Source organism: Anopheles merus, chromosome 2L, assembly GCF_017562075.2.
Source record: "Anopheles merus strain MAF chromosome 2L, AmerM5.1, whole genome shotgun sequence".
In the NCBI taxonomy this organism is placed as follows: Eukaryota; Metazoa; Arthropoda; class Insecta; order Diptera; family Culicidae; genus Anopheles; species Anopheles merus.
In genome coordinates, this window is record NC_054083.1 from 42,202,762 (window position 1) to 42,223,597 (window position 20,836).

Below are 20,836 nucleotides of genomic sequence, written 5' to 3' on the forward strand. Positions count from 1 at the left end.
GCAGTCAATACGTTTTGTGGTGTGTTAGCAGCAGTGTAAAAAAACACCTTCCATTGCTTTGAAAATAGCAAACAGCAGCGTTGTATGTGAAAGTAAAGGCAGCAGGGGATTTTTTGTTGTTTCTTTTCACTTCCTTGACACCCCTCCTCTTCCCTTTCGCACCTCTTTTTCCTCTTCGCAGGCTCATGTGCAATCTTGAATTGGGAACAAAGGCATACTTGGATAGGGCAGGAAGAACTGTACTAAAGAAAACCACATCTTAATCACCATCGTGTATGTGTGTGTGTGTGTGTGTGCGTGTGTGTGCGTAAGTTTGTGTATGTGTACGATTCATGCATGCAAGTATTTGTGTGTGCGAGTCACTGTGAAAACATAACTTTTTTCACGATCTGAATTGGAACAAAATTAATCAGACTCCAATAAGAGTAGTTCATCTGTGTGTGTGTGTGTGTGTGTGTGTGTGTGTGTGTGTGTGTAATGTGTGTGAATTGTGAAAAACCAAAACGATTAGATGAAAATCACTAATTTTCTGTTCTGAGGTGGTGCAAAACAAGGTATTTTCATTTTGGACACAGAAGAATGACAGCTCAAGCATGAAGAGAGGAGTGAGAGAAAGAGAACGAGAGAGAGAGTGAGAGAGAGGGCCAGAGTTTAGGTTTGCATGGAAATGGAAATATGGTGGCAGAAAAGCAGAGTGGCCAGCGAAGGAAAACCAACCAATAGAGAGTTATGCTCCATTGGTGTTTTCTGTTTTTTTCTCCTCTTCTTCTTCTTCTCTTTTTGTTCGCCTGCGTATGCATGCGTATGTATGTTGTGTTTGCTACACCCTGCTGTTGTGTCCTACTTCTTGCTTCCCACGTTACATCTATTAGTTCACACTTCTATTATTAATTCATCTACCCCTTGGAATGGCGTTTCTGGTGCTGTTCGTCATGCGTTGTTTTCAATCAAAACGCAGCATAAAGTAGAATTTCTTTGCAGTATTGATTTCATTCAAGGTACAGCTTGAAAGATCAATGGAAAACAACACAGGAATGGGCAATCGCTAGTGTGTGCGTTTGTTAACACACACACACATACATATGTGTTAACTTAACACTTGAATCCATGTTAGTTGAATGAAAAAAATGCATTTCTGGATCGATTTTGATCTTTTCCTGTGCAAATCGGTCCATTGAGCGCTAATGAAATGTAAATCAAAGTGTGCCATTTGGAGTTTACTTGAAACACTATCCACACAGCAAACAAAGAAACACATATAAACGTTGATGCCTGTGTGTGTGTGTGTGTGTGTATATGGCTGCTTGTGTGGCTGTGTGTGCGTGAGCTCACACCAACATGGTTTTTATGCTTCCAAGTCCAGGCTCAAGCTGCACACACAGAAAAAAAAGGATCTGTAGAAAGGGATATGAATGTCCTGTCCCGTATGCGTATGTGTGTGTGTGTGCGTGCGTGCGTGAACCGAGAAAAAGGGTGCGTATAAAATGTAAACAAAAACATTATACACACTGCACACAGAAACTGAGCCTACGGCGTATAAACAAAGAATTTCGTGTTGCTCGCCCTACGGCTCCCATTTTGTGGCTACGCAAAGGGTGTGTTGTCGCTGCGGAAAAAAAATCTGTGTCACTATGCTATTTTTCTAATTGAAAATCAATTATATTTATTACTTTCCCCCCGAAAGGTGACTATTTGTTAGAAAGGTAGCAAAGAGAGAAAAAGAGAGATATTTATGTTTGGAAAAGCGACATCTACACATACTGCCTCCAGGTGGGAGAAGTTTTAAGCTATTACTCCACAAACTTGCCTAACAAGAAGCTGTCACATTTTTTCTTCCCTTCTGGGGTGTTGGTTCAACCTTAATTGTTCTAGAACAAATAGCTTGCAATGTTTTTTTTTTTTTAAATTAAATTTAAGCATAAAACAAAGATTTTAAGCCCGCAAAACATGAAAAAATTACGAAGATATGAGTTGAGCTGAATTTGCTCAATACACTTCATTTCGAATAATAGCATAATCGAAGAAAGGTCCAATCTCCAAACGAAATCACCCCTACATTGTAGCATGTGTACGCATCAACACATCAGCATCATGAACGAATCAGCTGGTTTTGGGAGTACAAGAAGCGTAAATATTACGCGCTGATGATATATCTCTCTTATTCCTTCTTTCACTTTCTCGCTCTCGCTCGCTAACATCGCAAACGCAACGCTCACACACACACACACACGCACGCGCTCCTTGCACACGCAACACACACATGCCCGTATGTACAGGGCCCGTTGCAAAGGGTTCGTTAGCCGAGGGAAGAGGCAAAAGGGCTACAACAGAGCAACAACGCACATTAATCTCACTGGAAAAAGTACTTTCTTGATTCGATATCGCCCTTTTTGAGCTGTGTTGAAACAGAATCTCTCCCTCTCTCTCCTTCTTTCTTCCACTCACTCTCTCTCTTCTTTTTGGCCGTGCATTTGCGCTACTCGCTAATGTGCGTACTGTAGGGCCACCGTATTTGTATGTGTTGGTTGATTTTGACAGGCCATTTGCTCGCATTCGGCAACCGAGCGAGAAAGAGAGAGAGTGTGCATGTGTGGGGATGAGAAGGAGTGCTGCGCGAGAACGTCGCACTGTAGCAGCGTGCGAGAGTAGGCTAGCGGGCTGGCGCGTGTCTCTTTTCCACTACCTCTCTCTCTCTATCTATTTCTCTCTTTTCCCCAAACCGCCGTTCGTCTGCGGTTGTCCTCAGCCTCTCTTCGTGTACGTCAAAGTGAAAACGATTTCAAGACTTGTCGTCTCAGCAGTGTAGCAAAGTGGCAGCAGCAGCATTCACAGAACACCCTCCAACAGAATAGAAAAGCAATTAGCGCAGCTCAAAGCAATAGAAATTGCATATGGCAGCAGCACCACCACAAACTGTGCGGAAGTAATGTTGTTTTGGAAGTTTTCCATTCCCGAAGCCCCGTAGCCAAAAGCAGGTGTAGGTGTGCAGCAAAGTAGTGTAGAAAATAAGGCAGTGCCCACCCATGCCAACACCACCATCCCGAAAAGGGGGCCAATCGGTATCGAAATCGTGCAAAAATTACCGCCCCCCCCTCCCTCCTGCCCTCACCTCCACCTCAATCGCATCGTACACCACACACCAACACAGGCACAGTGGTGGTGGTGGTGCTGCTGCTGCTGCTGCTGCACCAGCCAGCCGTGACGATGCTTGTTGGGGCAATATAAATGGATGCACTTTTTTCGTGACAAGTGTGCGTGTGTTGTGTGCGTTTTTGCTAAATAGTGATGATGTTTTTTTTTCTCTCTCTCTCTCTCTTCATTTTGCTCTTCCTGTACATCCCCCTTCCCAGCAGTTGCATTGTTACGACAGTTGAGTTCGGTGCATAAAACCTGGACCCGGGAGAACGACGGAACACCACCAACCTGCTTACTGGGGCTGCATCGAAGTAGGTGCAGTGTAATGTGATTTCTTGATCCACACAACAGACACACACACACACACACACAGAGACACTGCAACGCGGTGTGCTGCGAGGGGCCAGGAGCGGACTGGTACGGGGGCCGGAGGAAAGACGGCGGCCACAAGACGTTTCGGGAAGAAGGTGCCCGATCGAAGTAGTAGTAGGCTGCGCGAAAACATCACCATTGTATATGTGTGTGTATGTGTGCGTGTGGAGACGAGCAAAGTGTGTGCTGGGAAGTGGAATCCTTCGCACCAGTCGTGGTTTAGATTAATTTTCCTTTTTTGGTAAGTATTTTTTTGGTGCAAAGGTAACGAAGTAGCGAGGCACGGTGGCCGCGTCCCCTCGATTGCCCTTGTAGGTGAAGTTTTTGGCCGGATGCGGTTCGTTTCCCGTCCTGTTCGAGTCCGTCCGATTCGTGATAGGGTTACGTAGTGAAAATCTCGACATGATTACTTAAGAAGAAGAAGAAAGATTGCGTTAGGGACACATGTTTTTTTCCTCCTCAAAGTTTCACGCCTTTACTTGTCCTGATCTTTGCTCTCTCCCTCTCTCACACCAAGATTTCACACTATTATCACCACCGTGCGCAACAACAGGAGCATTCCTTCTTTTGTCTTTACGCTGATTTTACGATCCTCTTCCCCCGAACGCTCTTTGTTTCATCTGTCTCTTGCCTACATATGGTGTACTTCGCAGAGTTTGAATGGTGCCCGCGATAGAAACTCAAAATTGATTGCCTTCGGAAACCGATTGGCGGCGGCTCTTCGGCAAGGTCCTGCTCGTCCTCGTCGTCGGACGAAGACCTCAATGAACGACCACCACCACCGTCAGCAGCAGCAGCAGCAGCAGCGCAGCGGAGGAAGTACTCGTACCAGCCGACGCAGCAAGACTTGCCCTCGCCGCCGGTCGACAGTATCGGGCTTGTCGTCGCTGTCGTAGACGGTCCGCAGGAGCAGCAGCAGCAGCAGCAACGCACAGTCGGTAGGGGTTTCGCGGTGGCCGCCGAACAGCCGCAGGAGCATCAGCAGCGACCAGCACTCGCAGCCGAGGACGACGAGGAGCAGCAAGGCGAGGAACGGCAGCTAGCGGCTCCGCACGCCCATCGTTCTCGCCCGGCTGTGGCCGATCGGGAGAAGGAGGAACGGGAGGGCGACGACGGTCGTCGTCCTGCTGCTGCTGTCGCCACCCCCACAGCCAGTCGTCGCCGGTCGCGCGCCGTCCTCGTGCCAGCTGCCGGCGGAAGTGGGGGCAGAAGCGGAGAAGGCGGTAGTGAGGAAGGTGCCGGCAGTAGTGGTAGTGTCGGAGGATCGAAGCGTCGCAGCACCAGAGCGTCCGCAGCGCAGCGTCACAGTAGTAGCGTCACAGCAGCGGCGGCTCCCGTGGACAGTGGTGAAGCAGTGCACCATCAGCCCGACGATACTGGCACGGTGAGCCGGCCAGCACGCTCGTCGTCCTCAGCTCCAGCCACTTCGAGCTCGTCCGGCGCTGCGTCGACGTCGTTGCTGCGTCAGCACGGCTCGGGTGGTACGAGCGGCGGCCATTCACTTCACCAGCAACCTAATCGGTCCGCACGCGCGTTAGACACTGCCACCGATAGCAACAAAGACTCGGTGCATCGCGCAGCCGGCGGCGACGACGACGACGACGACGAAGAAGAAGAAGACGGGGAGGAACCGGCGACAGAACAGCACGGTGCAGTAGTGGAGGAGGCGGGCAACCGTTACTCTATCGCCGTGAGTAGCGAGCAACAGCAGCAGCGTAGTGACGACGACGACAACAACGACTGCAGTCCACGCTCGAAGCGCCGTCGAAAGATGCTGAACGATAACGTCGGCAGTGGTGGTGGTAATCGGAACGGAGCAGCACCGGGTGGTGGCACCCCCGCCTCAACTGCTTCCCCGATGGACGCATCAAACTGTGATCAAAATGGTCACACCGTGGCCAACAGCAGCAGCAGCAGCAGCAGTAGTAATAGTAATAATGCCACCGTTAGCAATAGCAACAACAACCCGGCCGAGAACGATAACGGCATGGGCAACAGCAGCAACGGACTGACCACGAACGGTGAGGCCGGTGGCGGCGGCGGCAGCGGCAGCGGTGGCTCATCGCGCCCATCGCCCGCCCACCGCACGGTGAAGCTGGACCGCACCAACCAGGACATCGTGCGGCTGATCGGGCAGCACCTGAAGGACATTGGGCTGGAGCGCAGTGCCGAGATGCTGATGCAGGAGGCGGGCTGCTGCCTGGAGCATCCGGCCGCGTCCAAGTTCCGCATCCACGTGCTGTCCGGCGACTGGAACAAGGCCGACCACGACCTGCAGGAGCTCCAGTCGCTGGTGGACATCCGGAGCGATCGGGCCAGCCTGAACGAGATGAAGTTTCTGCTGCTCGAGCAGAAGTACCTCGAGTATCTGGAGGAGGGCCGCCCGATCGATGCGCTGCACGTGCTGCGCAACGAGCTGACGCCGCTGCAGCACAAGACGCCCCGCGTCCACCAGCTGTCCTCGTACATGATGTGCACGAACAATGCGGAGCTGTACGCGCGGGCAGGGTGGGAGGGCAAGGGGCCGAAGTCGCGCACCCGGCTGATGGACCGGCTGCAGTCGTACCTGCCGGCGACGGTGATGCTGCCCCCGCGGCGGCTCCGCTCCCTGCTCGTGCAGGCGGTGGAGCTGCAGAACGACCGCTGCCAGTGCCACGACATGACGTGGAGCACCAGCATCGACAGCGTGTCCCTGCTCGTCGACCACAACTGCAGTGCGGACGGGTTCCCGCTCCAGCCGCTGCAGGTGCTGAACGACCACTCGGACGAGGTGTGGTTCTGCAAGTTCTCGCCCGATGGGCGCCGGCTAGCGACGGGCTCGAAGGACAACAGCGTGATCGTGTGGGAGGTCGATCCGGTGAAGCTGCTGCTGCGCAACAAGCGCTCCTTCGAGGGGCACACGTACGGCGTGTCGTACATTGCCTGGAGCCCGGACTCGAAGCACTTCATTGCGTGCGGGCCGGACGACTGCCCGGACCTGTGGATCTGGGACGTGGAGCAGGAAAAGCTGGTGACCAAGTTTTCCCACTCGACCGACGACAGCCTCACCTGTGCGGCGTTCAATCGGGACGGCACGCGTTTTGTGACCGGTGGCACCCGCGGCCAGTTCTATCTGGTCGATCTCGACGGCATCCTGCACGACAACTGGGAGGGGGTGCGCGTCAACGGGCTGTCCTTCCTGTCGGACAACAAGACGGTACTGGCGGCCGACACGCACTACCGGATACGGGGGTACAGCTTCGACAATCCGCGCACCGACTACGGCATCGTGCAGGAGCAGTGCCCGATCATGACGTTCTCGGTGAACTCGGCCGACCGGCTCGCCCTGCTCAACATCTCCTCCCAGGGGCTGCACCTGTGGGACCTGCAGGACAAGTGTCTGGTGCGCCGGTTCCAGGGCGTCACGCAGGGCAACTACACGATCTACTCGTGCTTCGGCGGCGTCAACGAAAGCTTCGTCGCGAGCGGCAGCGAAGACAACAAGGTGTACATCTGGCACATCCGCCGGGAGGAACCGCTGGCGACGCTGATCGGGCACACGCGCACGGTCAACTGTGTCAGCTGGAACCCGGTCTATCCGGCGCTGCTGGCGTCCGCGTCCGACGATGGGACGGTGCGGATCTGGGGCCCCCAGCAACCGCAAACCCAGTGGACGGCGAACGGTAGCGGTGTGGCCAACACGCTCCAGCACCATCCGCAGGTGCACACGAACGGTAGCGGTGGTGGTGTGGGTGGTGCCGCCGACAGTGCCTCGATCAGCTCGACCGGTTCCGCCACCTCGACGTCCTCCTCCACCTCATCCTCAAGCGGTGGCGGTGGTGGTGGTTCTGGCCATCCGCCCAACGTAGGAGGTGGAGCAGGAGGACCCGGTGGCAGTATCGAAGTGCTATCGACATCGTCCTGGAATATCACATAATGTTAGGTAAGTGTGATGGGGGTACTGGGTAAGGCTCGAATAAGTGATGTGCTATTTGCAGCGTAACCACGACAAAGATCCAAATCCAACAATTGTTCCGGAGGCCGACTCCGGACAACTCCGACTCCAGCAGGATTTCGGAAGAGTCCGGACGACTCTGAACGACTGGTACCCGTACGATAACTTCGGACGATTTCGGACGGCTCCAGAAGATTCTGGAAGACTCCGAGGGATTCCTAGCCGGACGACTACGACTTTAACTTCGGACGAATCTAGACGACTCTGGAAGACTCTGGACGACTCCGAATGACCCCAACTCCGGTTGACTCTAGCCGGACGACTAAGGACGACTCCGGACGTTTCCGAACAACTCCTACCCCGGACGACTACGACTACATCTTCGGACAACTCCACTCTGGACAACAACAGACTCTGGAAGACCCCAGACGACTCCAACACGGACAACTACGACTACATCTTCGGACGACTCTTGACGACTCCAGACGACTCTGGAAGACTCCGGGCGACTCTGGATGACTCCGGACGACTCCGAACGACTCCTACCCGGGCGAATCCGAACGACTCCTACCCGGGTGACTCCGAACGACTCCTACCTGGACGACTACGACTACAACTTCGGACGTCTCCGGATGACTCCAGACGACTCTGGAAGCCTCCAGACGACTCCGAACGACTCGTACCCGTATGACTACGACTACGGCTTCGGACGAATCTGGACGACTACGGACGACTTCGAACGATTCCGGACGACTCCAACTCCGGTCGACTCTGGTCGACTCTGGACGACTTCGGATGACTCCGGATGACTTCGGACGGCTCCAGACGATTCCAAACGACGTCGTATAATTCTGGGCGGATCTTCCTTCCGGAGTCGGTTCCGAAATTATTCGGATTCGGATCTGAATCGACTCCGGATTTTTACCAACTTTACCCATCACTAGTTCCGATGAGGTATTTAGGGACGTAGCTCTGAACGAAGAGGAAGCATTTGCGCTGTTGGGAATGTGGGGCATGAAGCAGAGCACAAAATGCTCCTCCCTCCCATGCCGCACTGTAATTTGATAAGCGTACTGGTTTTGGTTTGCAATTCCATCTGTTCCATCAGTGTATGTTTGCGTGCGATGCTCTGCGCTTCGCCGCTCTTGCTCCACCATGGAAAGCATGCATCGAAAGTGTTTGCGCAGAAGATAAGCGTACGCGTGGCACGCAAAAAACGAAGGTCGATTGATCGATGCATGGTCGTTAAAAATAGCACCACTTCTGTATTAACTATAGATAATGTAGAAAAGGAGAAGGGAATGCAAGCATACATAATTTGCGCAATTTGCGTGCACGTGTACGTTACTGATATATGCAGTTAGTTGTTGCCGCATTGTCTTTATTCTAATGTTTCTTTTGTGTGTGCGTGTGTGTGTGTGTGTGTGTGTGTGTGGTTTTCCCTTCCTTCTTTGCAGATATTTAATGAACCCCAATCACCCCCCTCCCAGGTCTCAAGAGCGTTTAGCGTTTAAGGAACGAAGAACGGTTGTCCACCATCGCCCCACACGCGCCTGCTGCACCCACAAAGCCGCCATCATGCAGCAACAATGAGAAGCGCTTGTGTTTGCGGGTGTGTATGTGGTGCGTGTGATTCGTTACATTGCTACTGCTGCTGCTGTTGCGCTTGTCGGTCGCCTGCATCGGTCACCATGTGCACGTTGTTGTTGCTGGGCGCGAGAAAGGCGCCAACTGTAAACAGGAAAGGAAGGAACGGTGGTGGCGGTGGTGCAATAAAGCGCTTAGATCGACGATCGAAGACGGCTGCTGCTGCCTGCCTGCCTGCCTGCCTGCATCCGTTAAAGGTCGGCAGTTTCAAATTCGATAGGGGCAATAGTGTGTGTGTGTGTGTGTGTGTGTGTGCGGATTGTAAGTGGCGCGAAATGGAAACCACAGAATGTATGAAGCTTAGAACCACACCATACACACGAGAAACAAAACACAAAAACCTTAGACATTAAACGGTAGTTTTAATAATCGAACGAATATAAGAAAAAGCTTGCAGAAAACGAAACCATATAATCGCAATAGTAAAGGAAGCGGCACTGTGTGTAAGAAGAGGTTAATAAAATGCAAGTTGACGTTGAATAAGAAAATTAATACAACCGAACGAAAGAGAGAGAACAGAGAGATAACAGAGAGAGAGAGAGAGAGAGAGAGAGAGAGAGAGAGAGAGAGAGAGAGAGAGAGAGAGAGAGAGAGCGAAAGATGTGTTAAGCGTTAAGAGAGCGTTTCTCTATAACCACACCGATAGACGATTGTAAAACTTTGTAATGCGCTAGAGAGTGAGAAGCAATCCCGATCGATTCGCACACCCGTAGCAAATAATGGAGCGCTGGGGCGGGCGTGTTGAATGGTTCATTCGATTCGATATGAATCGAAGCAAGCAATGGATGATGAGAATGGGGCTGTCATCATCGTCACCGGCAGCAGCAGTAGCAGTAGTGCAGCAGCATCAGCGGAGCAACATTTGGTTTATTTACCGATTGGCTTAGATTAATTATGTAAGGTAAAACACAAAACTGAGTCCGCGATTATCCGATGCTAGATACCACCGCCGCCGCCAGGATGTCGCGCGTTTAGTAAAGCAGGAGAAAATTGCACCGCACGAAAGGGCGGGAAGGAAGCAAGCGAAAACAACGTGAATATTTAAGTAGCAAGAGGCAAGTGGGTGTGTGTGTGTGTGCATTGCGCTGTGCAGTTGTCTCCCCGTGGAGAAGGTAATAAGATACGGCACAAATGGTACGCGAGACAACACCGTTTATAGAATGGTTTAGCATGCATGCAACGGTTTTTTTTTAATGTTTAGAAGGCTGAAGCGAAGAAGCAGAAGGGATCCTCCTTATCTGGTTAAGCAAAAAAGAAGGAAACCCATGCTACTAGAACACGTTACAAAAAAAACACATTAAATTATACATTGTGACTTACACAAAACAATGCGGCTGAGATTGTGTTTTAAGTGTCGTTCTTTTACATTATTCCGTGCAGCAGAAGAACAAAAAATTGGTTCAATTCGTGTTTGTTTGTGTCTTTTTCATCCCAGCCGTTTTGTTGCTACTAACTGAATGAGGTAAAATAAAAACGAACGTGCGAATCAGATTTTTTCGAGTGTTTTTTTTTTCTTCAATTAGCAGCTTTTTTGTGTCACTGTTTTTAGTTTTTTTCTGGAATTTAAGTTTTGCAATTATGCGACTGAGTTTGAGATATGACGAGACACGTTAGCGTCAACAGTGCGGGAAAGGTGTTTGCATATTCACTGTGTTTAAGGAGAAAAGAGAAGTGTTGCTTAAGAAAGATAAGAAAAAGGAACACACACTCACATAATACAGGGTTTCCAGGGGTTGTCATAGTTGTGAGACTCTTTCTTGAGTCTTTCTTATTGGAAGTGAACTTCAAATGATGGAAATTGGAATCTATGGCACCCTTTTTGGGACAGGATGCTTGGAAATTCCTATTGAGTTTCTCCAACAAGGGTGCTATAGAGTCCAATTCCTACTAGATTAAGTACATTTAACGCAGGAAGGTGTCCCACAGCTATGAGAACTCCTGGAAAATCCTGTAAAGATCAAAAACATGAAGATGAAAAAGGAACATGATCAACTGGGAATGTTGTCAAGAAAGAAAGGATGCAATTTTTGCTGGTTTTGCTCTGTTGAATCTGGTAAATAAATTGGGCAAACCACCCAAACTCTGATACAGCTAATGCTACGTAACGGAAAACGTGCTAATTTCGGTAAAGTGAAACGACGTCTGTTGTGGATTTGCTCGAAAGCACTCGAGCACTGACGCAACGATTCAACTTAAGTAAAGGAGACATTAGAGATCTTAACTGAGTAATGAAACATGCTGCTCTTGTTTTGTTTGTTTTGTTCTTCTGCCAAACGGATACATCCGAAGCTTTTACTTCCAAAAAGGAGCAGAATAAGAAAAACAAAACGCGTTTACTTACTCAGTAATACTTCTCTACTTCGTTCTCAATACGGTTTTTCCCCCCTATCTGGACTCCAATGTTTCGACAATGTTTTCGCTCTTTCACTGTGTTTTGAACTGTATGTAGCACTTAAACTTTATTGACACGATTCTACACCACTAACTTGTTCCACTGCTTGTTTCTTTTTCTTTCTTTTTTCTATTTTGCACATCCCCCTCATATATTCTCATTCCGATTGTTTCTTGTGTGTGATTTTTCGTTTACCTCGCAGAGGGAGAGAAAGGAAAAACGATAGGAGAGAAAAAATATATGTATAATCATTGCTTCATATGCTAAAAGGGCTAATAGTGGGAAGTGTTTTGAAACGATACGATAAACGAAAAGATGGATAAAGCATACGTACGTACAATAGTATCTATATATATATATATAATTACAAAATCTTCGTCGCCGCCCTTTCTTGATTCACCCGCAAAATGCATTATGCGCACCCCTCCTCTCCCCTATTTACTTCCTATACATTACTACACTCAATAAATTACATACATCTTTATGCGCAAACAAAAAATGACAACACTTGACATACACGCGCGCGCGCACACATACATACGTATCAGGAATTACAGTTTTGTTTTGTTTTTTAGATAAAATGACTCTTATGAGGTTCATGGGAGAGGGGGGGGGGTCATTACATTTTTTTCCGTAGTAGTTTTCGGTTGTAAAAATCGTTCTATTTTCCCTAAAAGCACGATTGTTTCCTAGAAGAAGAAAACATATTTGGGATCCATCTAAGAGCTATCACAAAGTAGATTGCACCGGTCGTCTCGTGATTCAATCTTACCAAACGAGAGTGCTTGTAGTATTTCCCTAAAAAATGATGAGGAATAGCATTTTTGACCGCGAGGAGGTAATTTTTTTTTTGTTTTTACTACAATCGTTCCCCCAAAAAAAAAAAGCTGTCTTTCTTCAGTTAATAGTTTAAACGCGGCCGCACCTATTGCACCTGGTTCCGCGACGCCTGGGGTGATACGTGTGTACGTGCGACCGTGCGTGTATGCGCGTGCCCGTTTCTGACTTGTTTCGCCAACCTTGTGTGTTTATCCCTCTGTCCCATTTGATTTCGGAAAATTTTAACATTCGCCCTCACCCCCCCCCCCCCCCCTCTTTCTCTATCTCTCTAGGCCATGGCCAGCCAGGCCAGAAAGATGAGCGCCACGTACAGGAACACTTGCGACAGGAACTGGTCCTCCTCCGATTCGCGCGTATTCTCGCGCGTCACATTGCCCGCGCCGCGAAAGTCGCCAAAGTTCAGCGTGGAGGTAAAGAACCCGAACGGGAACGCCCCGATACCGAACGACATGTGGAAGCTGCCGTCGCCGGTGAAGCTCTGGAAGCCGTGCGGCTGCTCCGGCTCGGTACGCTGGCCGGCCGGTCGGGGCGGTACGGTTTTGCGCGGATCCTCCTTGCTGCCGCCGCGCCCGTACAGCGGAATCACTTTCTCCTTGCTGATGGACGATTTGCACACCGGGCAGGTGTTGCGGTACCCGTTCATCCACTGGTGAATGCACGGCCAGCAGAACAGATGCCCGCACATGCTTACCACCGCGTCCTTGGCCGTGTCGAGACAGATGTTACACTCGAACATGGAGTCGTCCTTTTTCTCCTCCTCGCCGGCATCGGTGGATGGCGCACCTGTCGATGCGCCCTCGCCCGCACCATCGCCGCCGGTTGTGTCGTTTTCTAGCTGTGTCTTGGTTTTGCTACCACCGGCCGCCGCCGGCTGGGTACTATCGTCCCCGGACTGTGGCCGTTTGATGCTGTAGCTGGTGCTGCTGCTGCTGCTGCTGCTGCCTGGGATGGCCGTATCCGCACCGAGCATGGAGAAGCTGTACGATGTCGAAGGTTTGCCACTGTCTGTCGTCGTCGCCGTGCTGGACGATGAGGAGGAGGGCGTGTCCTCGTTGAGATCCTCTAGCAAGGGAGCGGTGGGCGCGTTGCCCACGGCCGGAGGAATATCTGTCGTTGATGCCATGCCGGATTAGAGCACACTGTTCGTATCCTAAAAAGAGATCGAGAGAGAGAGAGGGAAAAGCAATTAGTCAGAGGAAGGCGAACATTAACGCAACGATAACACGGTGTGTCGTAAAATGCCAACGAAAAGCAAAGGTTTCCTGTCGACATTTGCACTCAGTTCGGTGCTGCACAGAAGAAAAAAAAAGTCCATTTCGTCAACCATCGTTGCATCGCCGATATTGGGATGACACTGGGGGGAGGAAACCAGTTTGTCCACCTCATTTCTAATCCGTCTCGTTGGAGTGTTTTTGATTGGGTGGTAGATGTTTTGGAATATGTTAGATACTGCCGCCCACCGACCCACTGAAGGACGGATAATGTGCTTTCAAGCCCCACAAGGTTACGACGGTGCAGTCTTTCAAGAATGAAGAGCGTGTGTATGTGTGTGTTTGGTTTTTGTTAACTTGTTTGCACCTCATCACTATGCCCACTAGTGGTGGGAGCTCGGAATCGGACCTACCCGATTCCGATTCCTTGCTCGGAATCAATTCCGAAGCCGATTTCGATGCTGAAAACGATTCTGATTCGGGAGCCGATTCTGAAATCGGAATTGGCTCTAGAATTGGAATCTTATGGACCTGGGACTCGCAATTTGCCCGGTAATGGAAACAGATTTGACTCCAGAATTAGAGTTAGCTCCGGAATGAGAATCAGTTCTTGAATTGAAATAAGAAGTTGCAGAAGCGAAATCAGTACGGGAATGTACATGATAATGGATCGTTGCGGCTATCAATACGTAGCATCATTGGATCCAAACGTCTCTTCTTGTGGAGGTCCCGAAAACGACTCCGGTTTCGAAGCCGATTTGGCGCCAAATCCGATTCCGGAGCCGATTTCAATTCCGTTACTGATTCTGATTCCGATTATAGTTCCGAAGTCAATTCCGGAAACGATTCCCGACCTACTATCCGGAATCAATTCCGACGAAAACTCCATTTTTCCCATCACTAATGTACACACACACACACACACACACACACCCGCCCTCAGGGAGAGTGCTTTATTTATAGAAAATCAACATCACACTGGCAAACAGAACACGAAACAACGCTTCCCGAGGAACACATATTGTCCTGCGGAACGTGGAATAATTATGATGCTCCCACAAGTTGTTTCCGCTTTTTTACGCTCCCCAGCAGAAGAGTCTATCGACGCTGGTGGCCAACCCACAACATGCACGTATCGAATGGTATTTGTTAAACGGCAGAAGAACGTGGTACACCATATCCGGAGAACCGGCAATTATTAGACACATGTGCGTGTGTTTGTGTGTGTGCGTAACAAATCAATAGGAAAGGTATGACGTGTCCTTTTCGAGGAAGGTGCTTTGTAGGATTGCGCCAGTGCATCGTATGTTAACGAACGTGTCTTCTGCACTGGTTGACACACACAAACACACCACATACGTCATCGTGGACGAGATTAGTGAGTGGCGCCACCCGCCACAGTGTGTAAGAGAAGGTCAATAGGTGAAGGCAAACCTTACTGCTGGCTGGGGTGGGGGGCATTGTTTCAAGCGCGCGTAAAGGAAAGAGAATATTAAATTAATACAAAATCGTAAACAGTGGGACATTTAGTGTGTGTTTTTTGTGTTTTATGATGATTGGATAGCTTTCCTCTCCAGTGACCGCAATCGTCTTCCCACTACTTCGTCTGCACAACAAACTTGATCAGAGCGCGTGTAAACTGCGCCATTGGCAATGAACACAACTAATCATTGGTTAGAACGCACTAGTGCGGACGACTTTCGTTAATTGACTACCAACTGGTTCGAACGCACATTGGCACACCACCACCACCACCACCACCTGTGAGCATAAAAACATACGACGAAAGCTGACCCTGACCGTCCACAGCAATTTTCAAACAGCGGCGAAGAGGTTCGGGTTCAACAGCTTACTTTTGCATATCTTACAATCACTGCCCCTCCCCCCCCACCCCCCCTTCTCTTTTTCTCCCCGCAAGAACATCGTGCCATACTGGACGACCACCGACATGTACAGGAGGGTTTTTAATGCAGACAAGCAACAACAATTAGTCACAACCTAGTTTTCAAGGTTAGCGGTTTGCCGGACGGACGGGCTTTTTGCGACAAACACACCACAGCCTCGTGCGACCGGGCGTGTACCGGTCCCGCACTGTGCCCAACCGACCCAAATTATTGCAGCACGGCACGTACTTGTCGCCGTCCGGTCGAAAACGTTCGAAACTTGCACAAAAACCGAACAGAAAAAAAAAAAGAAGACAGCCCACCCCCCCCCCCCCCCCCCCCGTTGTACATAAATATGTATGCACAAGCGGATGGAAATCGCTACAGCCCCATACGGCAAAACAACCGCCTCCTGCGTTTTGCTTGTGAGAAAGGCTTCTTCACCCCGCCTCGTTGGTTCAGTACGCCCTTGGCTGAAGGTTTCGTTGAAGTTGTGTGTGCTCCGTGGTGTGTGTGTGTGTGTGTGAGTAGCGAAATTTGACCACCGTTGAAAACCGTTACAGATGGATGGATTAGTATATTCATCAGCTAAACGGTTGGCTGGCTGGCCCGTGTGCCCCTTCATTTTCGTGCCTTCGCTCGCGAAGAAGAAGCATTTCATTAGCACCAGCACCGACCGGAGCAACTGAAACCGATTGCCAACCCAACCTTAGGATGCTTAGAAATCGTTCAACCGGCAAACCGGTGTGGTGGTAGCTGCGCACAGTGAAACGTGCGTTTGGTTTTTGGACTGCACACCACGCATCACCCCACCGTTGATGACGTCTTTGGCGGGTGTTTGGGTGTGTGTCTGTTAGCCGCAGACTCTCCAACAACGTCGCATGGAGGAGCCCGCGTGCGGCGTTATCAACCGAACGCATCGAGATCATGTGATGTGCAATGAAGCTGTGCGACGACACGTGTGGAGTGCTGCGCATCTTTAGTCAAAACCTAAAACGAGCTGTTTTCCACTTTTCCTACAAGTCGGTTGATTTTTTTTCTCTTCTTAAGGGGCGGGGGGGGGACAAAAGTTTCAATTAACAGCCGCTAATCGTTTCGCTTCCTGGTTTTGCATTCCCTTGGGAAACCGGTCGTCGGGAGAAGTGGTTCCCGTTGACGGGTCTTGTTGTTTTTGTTGATGTTATTAGATGTATCGATCCAGTTTGTGTGTGTGTGTGTGTGTGTGTGTGTCCCATGACTTCCAGGTTGGGATAAGCGAACCACACAGCACACTTCGCCCCCGGGGCGGCGAGGACGGCGTACACATTTCCTCGATGGTCCGCGTTCTCTTGCGGTCGACATACCTTTCGAAGGTCATTGTGTTTGTGCATTACACGCTCTATTTTGCACTGCCTAAAAAGGAGATACAAAAAATAGTAAAAACCATCATACGCACAGACGGGAAGCTGCCGGACAATCGAGCTAGCCAGCCATCACCGTTCCCGGGGCGCCATTTGGCTGACAAACTTGGAGGCGAGAGAGAGAGAAAAAACAGAGTTTCAAAATTCAACGATTCTCCTTGTTAGTTGGGGACATTCACAAAATTGCAAAAAAAAAACGACACACACACACACACACACACTGTCTGCTCCCAAGGAATTGTTTCTCGAACATTAACGCTCTTGACGCGCTGTGTACCGAACACAAGATTCCTCCGGTCGGAACTGGTTTTACGGTTTCACGTAAGATATGCTCTGGTAGGTCAGCACATCGAAAAAAAGGACACCGTCGCCTACTACGTAGTACTTTGCTGGCGGGGGGGCTGATTGTTTTTAAGTACTGTTCGTTCCTTTGGTTAAATTTCCCGTGTCACCACTAGCCTTCGTTCCCTCCTCTTCCCTAAATTACCACAGCTGAGCGCTTTAGTACTGATCCAATTTAATACAGAATATGCTTACTACGGATCACGGACACCACCCGTCGAAAACTGGCCTCTCAATGATAATAAAATGTTAAAAAAAAACAATCACGGTGGTACGCACAGGCGCACAATAATATGCAATGTGTGTGTGTGTGTGTGTGTGTGTGTGTGTACGTGTGGATTTGTGCGTGTTGTGGAACGTCAATTGGGACACGACGACGATAGAGGCAAAACAAATCGTCGCGAACCCGGACAGACACTGCTACCCTTTCTGCACCCAAACCCCCTTCGGAGAGGACACACTCTACTAAGGGGGGTGGAGGGTGGGAAGGGGGGGGTGTTGGTTGTCTGGTGCTGCACTTGTGACATCCCTGCTGTTTGCACACACACACACACACACACACTCACACATACGCATATCGAGTGTTGCTTTGCTTCTCTTTTAAGCCTTCACGAACGGGGTGGAATGGTGGGGAGGACGAGACAGATGATAGTAGCCAATTCAACCATTTCATATTCTCCCCCTTTTGCGGGTGAAGTTCGCGACGTTTCGATCGAGTTCGATATCCCCGATTCACTTTCCAGCCCACTCACACACACACAAATCGGATCTTTCCTTTCGATCCTGGTTGGCGTTGCTTTTTTTTTTCACGGGAATACACAGGACACAGTCGAAAGGGATATACTTCAAGCGGAATCACAGCTCGAAGGTCTCGGATTTGTTAGAAATGCACCAAAAATGTACGAAATTGGTATGGGACACAAACGTACCGTTTCAAACAAAAGCAGCACTAGCTATTGTTTCCACGCACTGTCACGCACTTTGCTCCTCTTCCTCTACGCCAAAACAAAAGGGCTTCTTTGAGCCGCCGCCGCACAGAAAAGACACGTACGTATGTTTCGCTTTTCGCTGGGTTCCGTTCAGATGGCTGCCCTTCGATGGAGTGGATGATCCGCACCTCTGTACCCGCCCCGAACAGTCACGAGAGCGATTGTTTGGTGTTGCGCCGTACCCTTTTTCCGCCCTGTTTCCTGTTTCCAGATTTCAAAGGACACTGAAGCGTTGCACTTGAACTGGAAACGCGTGTAGGTAATGTGGATAACTTTGCCCTGAATTTTATGCGGAGCTGGTGCGCTGCGATGCATCCGCACCGTACGAAAAGTAGTTTGCGTGTGATGAAATAATATTTTTCTTTTTCAGACTTTGACAGGGCGAGGGAGAGAGAGAGCGCGCACAGCTGTCAGTGCAGTGACAGCTGCGGGTCGCTTAAGCCCGGGCGACACAAGCAGGTGCGCTTTACTGTTGTAACATTTAGGTATTTAATCGCAACGATTGTGTTTTTTTTTGTGCTTTCTGAGGACTTTTTTGTGAAACTCTATTGAAAATTTTGGCAATTACAGTTGTTTGAGGGTGCAAAAGACAAGGAAAGGAAGAGCAATTGTTTACCGCTGATACGCGGTTGTCAAACCAGCTGTCAGTTGGTTGTACCGTTAGCACGGTTTATCAAAACATACCGCGGATCGTTCCAAAGTGCGCAGCATAAAGAGAGGGGAAATATTCGCTGGAAATTAGCTTTTCTTCAAGTGCATTTGTGTAGTTTTAGCAAAAAGTGTATAGTTAATGTCACGAACATTATTATTTACCATCTGAAAGCAGCTCAGTCATCCTCGGTAAGGCCACTTTTCTTTCTTCAAATGACCTCTTTTCCGGCTAGCCCGAACCTTTGACCTAAGCGCGCCGAGGGTTAGATGGCGTGACTGTGGAATTGTTTACCGTCGTACTATCAGCTGGTTGAGGGAGAAACGAGGGTAAGACTGGTGCTTATCAGGTGAAATAATCGTACGTTATCCAACCGGTACGGGGCTACAATTTGGTTGCGCTCTTCGGTGGCACACTTGCATAAACCTCTCCGGGGGAGGGCTGTCCGCAGCGAAGACGAATGCGAAGGATTGTACTATCGCCTGATAATGCTAAAAAAGCTTTCTCATTGCGTACTCTTCCCGCTATCGTTCCCTTGCTTGTTGTCTGACTGATAAGTAGAGAGTTAATTGAAGCTTGAATCCGCGCACAGACGGTTGTAGTGTGCGTCCCATTTCGCAAAAAAAACACAATTTACATACATTTGGTCAATTATATTTGAATTCCATTCCTTTCCAGTGTTTTGTAACGTTATCGAAGGGAACGAAGAAGATTTGTGACCCTCAACCGCCAAGATGTCCCTCTCGAGACCGATTTACAACCTGCTCGGTTCCTATCTGGAGCAGCTCTTCGAGCATCCGCTTCGCACGAAAGCTATAACAAGGTATGCGAGGAGGGTCTGCAGCCCCGCCAAGCAGAAACTGGTTTTGCTGCAACTTACCGCTTCGCTCCCTTTTTACACAGCTGCGTAATTGCATCCTCCGCCAACCTGGTCTCGCAGAAGCTGGGCGGTGCGAAGCAGGTCAACACCGACTCGGTCATGGCGTACGGGCTGTTCGGGCTGATCTTTACCGGTCCGCTGTCGCACTTCTTCTACAGCTGGCTGGATCGCATCACGCACGATACCCGGTTCAAGAAGCTGCTGATGCTGCTGGGCGAGCGGGCCCTCTTTGCGCCGGTCATTACCGCCCTGTCGCTGTACTTTATCTCCCGGTTCGAGTACAAAACACACGACGAGGCGCTCGGCAATCTGTTCACCCAGTATCGTAGCATTCTGCGGGGCAACTGGAAGTACCTTACCCTGCCCGTGTTCATCAACTTCAACTACATTCCACCGATGGTAATTTCAAACGCGTTCTATAAAAAGATTCCATCTGAAACATTAATTTCATCTCCGATTCTTTATACGTAGCTACGCGTGCTGTTTGCCAACATCATCGGATTCTGCTGGATGGTGTTCCTGTCCACGAAGAGAAGGAAGGCGGAACAGTTTCGCCAGCAGCGGGCACAGGAACAGAGCAAATCCACCTGAAGAAATACTCTGGCAAAACGGTTGCGAAGAGACACGTGACATCACGCAAGCATTTGAATTAACGAGAGCACGTTGCATTTAATCCGGGGACACGTTTACTTCTTTCGGGAGAAAATTGAACAAACACACAGACACACAAAAAATCAGTAACAGTGCGTTATTGATAGGATGTAAGGGGTTAAGGGGAAAAAACGGCTGAAAAAAGTGGCTACACTGCGGAAATGTTTAATGGATATTGTATTTTTTGTTTGTTTTATAAAGCCAAATTAAAATAACCCTGGCGAGAGGAGTGTGAAAGTATGATGTTAAAACCGTTTTGTTGTTTGTTTAAATTAGGTAGAAAGAAACACAATTACAGGGTTTTCCAGGAGTTCTCATAGCTGTGGGACACTTTATTGTCTCCTTCCTGTGGGAAATGAACTTAATCTAGTAGGAATTGGACTCTATAGCACCCTTGTTGAACAAATCTAATCGGAATTTTCATGCTGCATGTCCCAAAAAGGGTGCCATAGAGTCCAATTTCTAACGTATGAAGTTCACTTCCAATAGGAAATACTCAAGAAAGAGTCCC

The 20,836-nt window shown here is 49.6% G+C and overlaps 3 protein-coding genes across 7 annotated transcripts; 2 read left to right on the top strand and 1 right to left on the bottom strand.

Annotated features, from left to right (window-relative positions):
- The first annotated feature begins 1,412 nt into the window (after positions 1-1,412).
- On the top strand, positions 1,413-10,579 carry LOC121592344 (WD repeat-containing protein 26 homolog). The gene is made up of 3 exons (XM_041913744.1): positions 1,413-1,430; positions 4,184-7,429; positions 8,899-10,579. The coding sequence occupies exons 1-2, from the start codon at positions 1,413-1,415 to the stop codon at positions 7,421-7,423; spliced, it is 3,258 nt and encodes a 1,085-aa protein (XP_041769678.1). The 3' UTR covers positions 7,424-7,429; positions 8,899-10,579.
- Positions 10,580-11,534: 955 nt separating this feature from the next.
- On the bottom strand, positions 11,535-18,510 carry LOC121591813 (E3 ubiquitin-protein ligase RNF185-like). Of its 4 annotated transcripts, none has more exons than XM_041912809.1 (2): positions 18,208-18,510; positions 11,535-13,470 (listed from the first exon to the last, which is right to left on the bottom strand). In XM_041912809.1, exon 2 carries the CDS (start codon positions 13,441-13,443, stop codon positions 12,589-12,591), a length of 855 nt encoding a protein of 284 aa, XP_041768743.1. In that variant the 5' UTR covers positions 13,444-13,470; positions 18,208-18,510; the 3' UTR covers positions 11,535-12,588. The 4 variants fall into 4 exon arrangements, with proteins under 4 accessions (XP_041768743.1, XP_041768740.1, XP_041768741.1 ...); XM_041912806.1 differs by having other exon boundaries at positions 18,086-18,509; XM_041912807.1 differs by lacking the exon at positions 18,208-18,510 and adding an exon at positions 17,352-17,552.
- A 132-nt stretch (positions 18,511-18,642) lies between these two features.
- LOC121591814 (PXMP2/4 family protein 3) lies at positions 18,643-20,565 on the top strand. 2 transcript variants are annotated; one of them, XM_041912811.1, is made up of 4 exons: positions 18,643-18,985; positions 19,473-19,617; positions 19,698-20,073; positions 20,146-20,565. In XM_041912811.1, exons 2-4 carry the CDS (start codon positions 19,529-19,531, stop codon positions 20,263-20,265), a joined length of 585 nt encoding a protein of 194 aa, XP_041768745.1. In that variant the 5' UTR covers positions 18,643-18,985; positions 19,473-19,528; the 3' UTR covers positions 20,266-20,565. The 2 variants fall into 2 exon arrangements, with proteins under 2 accessions (XP_041768745.1, XP_041768746.1); XM_041912812.1 differs by lacking the exon at positions 18,643-18,985 and adding an exon at positions 19,203-19,397.
- The last annotated feature ends 271 nt before the right edge of the window (positions 20,566-20,836 follow it).